The sequence below is a fragment of the Lytechinus variegatus genome, chromosome 13 (assembly GCF_018143015.1).
Source record: "Lytechinus variegatus isolate NC3 chromosome 13, Lvar_3.0, whole genome shotgun sequence".
Lineage (NCBI taxonomy): Eukaryota > Metazoa > Echinodermata > Echinoidea > Temnopleuroida > Toxopneustidae > Lytechinus > Lytechinus variegatus.
This window is the reverse complement of record NC_054752.1, coordinates 24,681,691-24,688,330: the sequence shown is the minus strand read 5'-3', so window position 1 is coordinate 24,688,330 and position 6,640 is coordinate 24,681,691. Positions and strand designations below refer to the sequence as shown.

The following is a 6,640-nucleotide window of genomic DNA, read 5'->3' as shown; positions in this document are numbered from 1 at the left end:
TCAGTCAATCCTTATTTCACATCTATATTTGTTATGCTCATTTACCTTTCTGTTTTTTTTTTACTCAAATCAACTATCTGTTTAGGCGGGCTTCCTATTTAAGACCCGCTTATACTCTGACGATGATAGACGCATTAAAGATGTTGACAGCTGATGGCATTATTTCCAATTGTTCTTGAACAAATAAAAAAAAAGTTTTTTCAATCTTTTTTTGGGGGGAGGGGGTCTGAATCGGATCCCTATCAGTCGATGTTACTGGTAGTACACATATTTCAGTCTGATTGCCCTTCATGAGATATGGTAAATGGTGAAAAATGGTAAAATGGTGGAAGCGTCGTGGTGCAGCGGTTCTGACTCTTCCCTTGCAATCAGAGGGTCGCGTGATCGAATCCCACCGCGGCCTAGCGTCCTTTGGCAAGGCGTCAATTCACTCCCCACCCAGGTGCTAAATAGGTACCCGGTAGGATGCGAAAGCCTATGTAGTATGCCTAGCAATTAAGTCGTGGAACTGTTGTTGGGATGCTCCCCAGGGAGTGGAAAAAGACATGCGTTGTATGCGGGCTTGTGAGGATTCGACGACCGGGGTAATAATATATCTGTTAAGCCCTTAAAGACGTCGTTGCGATGTATTAAGCGCTATTTGAAAGCGGATTATTATTATTTACCGTTATTATTATTATTAAAATGAATATGCTGAAAGCATTTCACACCGTTGAAACCGATACAAAACTCACCGGTGATCTGCCCTTACAAATAACGTAATAGTTTTGGTCGGACTGGAGTCTGTTTCATTGGAGTAACTAAGGCATAAACCTTCATGTGATCATTCGCCGTGACTAAGTGATTAACATATTCAATATTGATTACACTCATGTGAAATGCATGGCAGATTTCATATTAGTTGCACAAGGAACTTCTAACACAATATCTCGCACGAAACACGCTGAATTCACTTAGAGGGTTATAGCGATGGTATAGGTTGACACGATTGCTCTCTGGTTGTTTATAAGTCTCTAAATATATTTCGTATATATTCAAATAATCTTTGGAAGAATATTTTTCAATCTTCAATTTTCTATTCCTTAAAGAGAACTCCATATTTCATTCCTGCAATAGCATCATCCAATTGCGAGTGAGCTAACCCAATTGTACATAGCTTTTGAAGAGTTGTCCACTTAACCTAAATATGTGCAATGTCGTACACGTTGTAGCATCACCACCAAACAAAGAGCAACCAACAATTCTATGATCACTTATGTTATGAGAATCAATGTGCCGAGTTGTGGAAATTTACGTACCATTGACTATTATAAAACTCTATAGGGACACTAACCGTATATGACGACTCTGGTCACTAGATGATATCACTGAAGGAATTCAGTCAGTCGGCAAGCCCTGAAAAAGTAGCTTCTTTTATCCAAGTGATATTCATGACTATAGGGTTTTTGCATGGTTAATGAGCTTGGTGCAAACCAAAATACCTCCTTTTATCTGGCCATTGCTGCTCTACATATTGACCAAATTTCATGTTTTTTGGTATCTTTGTAAAGAAGAAGAATCATTCTTTTAGGTCATGTGTTTGGATTTTTAAAGGATGTTGTAATATAGGGAAAACTCTTGATCTAAAACATGAAACAAAATGATTTTTTTAATGCAACAAAAGTTATTTTTACACTTAATTTCTGTTTGAGCACGAATGGTTTTTAAATCATGATAAAGCTGAAGATCTCAGCTTTAATATGATATAATTTTTATAAGAAGATGAATTTTAGATGGGTCAGCAGCCAGCTTTTCATAGGCCAAGTACATTTAGCAGCTCAAAAACAAGAATACTGCGCTCTGATTGGTCATATAGACCACACACCCACGCAAATTCCAATGTTCCCCACACTGGGCCTCTGCAAGGTCACACTCACCATGTGGTAATCTCTTCAAATTACCCGCGGCTGTTGTTTTGAAAACATTCAGCCAATCAGAACTCTGGATTTTATGTTACTCAGAAATTTCAGAAATCTCGTCTTGCATCTTGATGGAAAAAGCTGGCTGCTGACCCATCTAAAATATGCCACATATCAAGAGTGACATTGTAAGAAAGTATAGAGTTTGAGCTTTCTGATGATATAAATAATGTTGGTGCCTAAAACACAAAATGTTGCACAATTTTCAAGTGAAAACAGAGGAAGAAAATTCTGTTTGATGCATCTTTTCAGGTAAAAAAATCACTTATTTACCAAAATATTTCAATAAAAAGAAATGACCAATATACAAAAGTAACATTTACTCTTGCCCATGGTAGAAAATTGATCAATATTACTCAAGGAGAAAGTGGTTAAATTCTTTGAGAAAGAAAGTCTCACAATTCACGAGATTTTGCAGGGACATGAATTCAGCCACGAGAGGACTTGGATAAATCTTGCTCATTTGCTCATTAACACAGGGGCTTGCCGACTGACTGAATTACGGGAAGTGATTTATTATGTAAGGCAGAGGCGCATCCGGGATTTTTCAAAGGGGGGAGGGGCACATATTCCCATTGGAAATATATGCTGTCACTTTCAGGAGAGGGGGCACACTTCTCTAAAAAAGGTATATTTACATAATTTTTATTATGGGTCTCAAGGGCCGGACGCCCCCCCCCCCCGGATGCGCCACGGATGTAAGGGGGTGACGCTTAGGAAGCTGAAAATGTTATGTCGAAAATAAATCTACGAAATATAATTATTTTGATAATTCAGTTGCAAAATTATAATTGCATATCAATAGGAATGAACAGGACTTTGGGGTTACAGGCGTTCTTCGAGGTTCCTCGAGTTTTAAAACAGCCGAAAAGGAGCTATGGAAGCTTCATGGAAAGGAATGTTAGCTTCTTAAAATATGAAAAATGATTGATAGATTTCAAAGTGTTTTTCCCTAAATAGCTAGTACGCACACAATGATGTGGATACCTTTAGTGTATTGTTTTGACTGGGATACGACTAAGTGTATGTGGTTTTCTACTTTGTTGTTTCTCGTTTTGTTGGTACAATGGTGACAGAAGATCTGGTTGGTCTATCTTGCTCCTTGGCGCCAATCCCTGTGCCTTTTTAGAATTCCTAGATCCTCCACCACCTTCACCAGTGTTTAGCTTACCGCTCTGATGAACACCGAGGGGCATGTAAAGCGGCACTGGCGAATAGGAGTTGATGAGACTATCTTGGCTCTCTCTCTTTGGGTCGTACATCCTCGGGGTTCGATCCCTCCTTGGAGCTGTAGGTGATCGGTCGTCCTCCTCACGGAGTTGTGGCAGATGAGACACTGGAGCACCGATGTTCTTCTGTGCCAGTGACCTTCGAGGGTGTCTTTTTACATTTCTCGTCGGTAAATCCATGTCTTTAGTTGTTGCAGGAGGATGTCTTCTATGTACCTTTCGTCTGCTGTCTTTATGGTCAGGGTAACTTGTATCTTGGTCATCTGTCCCATCGTATCCATGTGGGTCGTAATCATATTCATCAGAAAAAACATTTTCTGGGTCTTTCCAGTGCTCCCTGCTTCCTTTAGAACTTGGGGGGAGATAGTGTATTTCAGGAATAGGAGTTTTCCGACTGAGCTTTGATCTTTCTTGCTTGTCTTTGAAACCGTTTAACTCAGAGGCATACCCGTTGTTTTGAGTTACCTGATGTGTGAGTAGATGATTCCGTTTGCCCTGTTGACGTCTGACCTTTTTATCATGATTCCTGTTTCCCATTCCATTGATCCCGCTATCAATAGAGTTACGACTTATTTGTTTCAAGAGATCCGGACTAACATCCCCGTAATCAGAAGCTCTATCATGATCCCTACTTGTACCAAGTGGTCGCAAATGATCATAGAGTAGATCTGGGGAATACGACTCCTTGTACGCCGGTGTATCAAGATCGTAATCAGTTTGAATAGCATCTTCGGGAGATTCCCTGCTGCTTTCTAACCAGGGGACGCTCCCAGTCGCTTTCTTTGCCGCCCTAGGAATAACTTGAGCCTCGTTGGTCTTGTATACATAGTGGCGATTCTTGTGCAATGACCCCTTTTCCTTGTAGTTCGTGTGATCTTGTTTGTCTAAGCCATCCTGCAGATGAAGTAACATTAGCTCATGTTCTAGTTGGTCTTTCTTCTCCTCTTCTTCTTGGACTGCTGAGGATAATAGATCAACTCGCCCTTGCACCTCATTTCGGTACCTTCAAAGATACAAATTGACAAATCGCTTTAAGTATTGTCCTGTTCAACAAAGATTAGTCAGCTAAAAGCCTCGAAAGCTACGTAGGCTACTTAAAAGTGTAACAGCAAAATTTTACTGCTCTCTTCTAACACACAGATTGATGATTAAAAACTTAATGAATTTATTAAACCTGCGTAGCAATATTCATTTAAATCTTTTCTTCCAAACTTTTCTGTTGACAATCGAGCTACTTTGTTTTGCATTATCATCGCCAATTCACCATATGTTTGCAAATCAATAATGTACACAGAATTAGATTATTTAATACTGTTCTTTCGGAAATCTGCCATTTCGTTCATATTTTATTTACCCCCTCTTTTTCACTTCTTGAAAACTACAGGGTTCATCGAAATAATACCCACCTGGTGAATGTTGCTTTTAGGTCTAGTTTGAGTTTCAAGTCATTGTTCATAAGTTTTTGACGATATTTCGAAACTTTTGAGAGCTCTTGAATATCATTTACTTTCTGATCAATTGTCTTAAGCTTCTCTGAAATGTGTCTTCTTTCAGAGGAGTCTTCTGCTTCTTCTAACTGCAGAATAAGTCGCTCTTTTACTAGTGTATAGCTCTTCAGTTCGTCTTCCATTGCTTCTATCGCGTTGTCTGCAAGCTTCATGTTTGATCTTAATTTTCGGATTCTTTCTTGTCTGCGATTAAAGAATTCAAGTTCGTTGGTCTCTGAGGCTAACTCCATTCGTCTCAAAGCAATAGAAGTGGTTAGTTCTTTGAGTCGTTTTTCAACTGTTTCGGTTACTGCAGGAAACGTTGGGTGAGTTTCAAAATCTAGGTGTCGGGGTGTTCTCCCAACCAAGGAATCATCTTGTTTATCAAAAGGAATTCTTTCATTGTATCTTTCACTTTCTTCTTCTTTGAACTCCTTATCCCGTGTTTCGTCAGTTCTGTAGTCAGTGTTGGGATTGTGATATTCATCAAGTCTGTGACGCTTCTGTGGAGAGGGCAATCTGCAGGGTATGGTTGACCGGTCCTCGTGTAATATGTCAGCTGTAGGCAGATGCTCCTTTGGAGATTCAGCTAAGTGAATGTCATCACTTTCCAAAGGAGGATCGGAGCTTGTTTCTTCACGGATCTTCTGTCCTCGAAGACGTCTTCTTATCCTTTCAGCCTGGTACCACCAGCTTCGTGCTAACTTGATGGCGTTTTGTGTCTTATGCATGATATCTGGAATAAGTCGCAAAAGCTCCCCGAATCTATAGTGATTTGGATAGAGCTTCACATCATGAATCGATTCAGGATCGAACAATTCAACATCCACTTCCTCTGATTTCAGAAGACTACCCCAGCGGACATCAATCAGTTGCAGTTGGTGGATGGTTAGAAATAGCTTCTCGCAATCTTTGGAAATATCGTACAACTTCCTGACTGGCATTGACTCATTGAGTGCGTCGTAGCCTTTTGTGTTTGACATGACAAGGAGATTAGAACCCTTGACCTCGCTACTTGCACGACGCCCTCTCTCAACCAATTTGGCAGCTTGCGGAATCTCCTCCATCACCATCTCGTAATAAAATTCAAACAGTACTGAATAGATACGCTCATCAAATATCGTTTTCATATCTTTAAGGTATTTGATATCCTGGTTGAAATCTTCGATCCGTTGCATGGTTGATTGGTCAGTAAGATGCCTATCTTCAAGATCCAAGACCCAGCGATTTGTAAAATCATTCAAACCATCCAAGGTATTCACATGACGATTATCTATAACAAATCATACATGTAAACACATAAGCATTGTTTCCGACTCGTTATATCTTACTTGTATTTACTTTCTGCCCGGTTACCTTTAATTCCTAATATTCTGTGGTATAAACAGAAAAACGCATAAGAAGTGTAGACTTTAAATTGATAAATGGAGAAAAATAGCATTATTGAATTTGGGAAATCGCATCACAGTAGGTAAACAGTTATAATTGAATGAAGTCATTGTAAAAGTATTAAACAGGACCACAAGATAATGATCGAAAGGATTCCTTTTATAGGATGTTTAGGATAATTCATCACTTGAATTTTGAATTTCTTTAAAACAAACCCTGGAAAACCATGCAAACCATCAAAGAGCGATGAAGATGTGTAGGACTACTTACGAGGAATAACCTGGGCGAAGGCGCGATAGAGTGACCCCGTCTCGTGTTTCTCCAGGAAGGTTTGTAACATGCTCTCGAAGCTCTTCAGCTGTAGATGCATCATAGCGTTCTGTTTCCTCCCAGGAGCACCTCGCATCTTGTCAGGGTGCGTCTAAAAGGATGGGAAAGACGAGGCATATACATGAATAGAATCTGAATAGAATTTTTACAGCAAGCTGGACTTTTTTTTTAGCCAAGTCAGACCTCCCCCCCCCCCCTCGCCTCTTACGTTTTCGGCCGTCGACCGCGCGATCGCGCCGAAAATTGG

At 40.0% G+C, this 6,640-nt stretch overlaps 1 protein-coding gene across 1 annotated transcript; it reads right to left on the bottom strand.

Annotated features, from left to right (window-relative positions):
* Positions 1–2,947: 2,947 nt before the first annotated feature.
* On the bottom strand, positions 2,948–6,478 carry LOC121426528. Its single transcript, XM_041622870.1, has 3 exons — positions 6,334–6,478; positions 4,594–5,947; positions 2,948–4,190 (listed from the first exon to the last, which is right to left on the bottom strand). The coding sequence occupies exons 1-3, from the start codon at positions 6,467–6,469 to the stop codon at positions 2,948–2,950; spliced, it is 2,733 nt and encodes a 910-aa protein (XP_041478804.1). The 5' UTR covers positions 6,470–6,478.
* Between the last annotated feature and the right edge of the window lie 162 nt (positions 6,479–6,640).

Coding starts and splice junctions, on each gene's coding strand:
- LOC121426528 (XM_041622870.1), bottom strand. CDS start 6,469: ATGCGAGGTGCTCCTGGGAGGAAACAGAACGCTATGATGCATCTACAG. Junction 5,948..6,333: donor CTTCGCCCAGGTTATTCCTC/GTAAGTAGTCCT, acceptor GATTTGTTATAG/ATAATCGTCATGTGAATACC. Junction 4,191..4,593: donor CTAAAAGCAACATTCACCAG/GTGGGTATTATT, acceptor GTATCTTTGAAG/GTACCGAAATGAGGTGCAAG.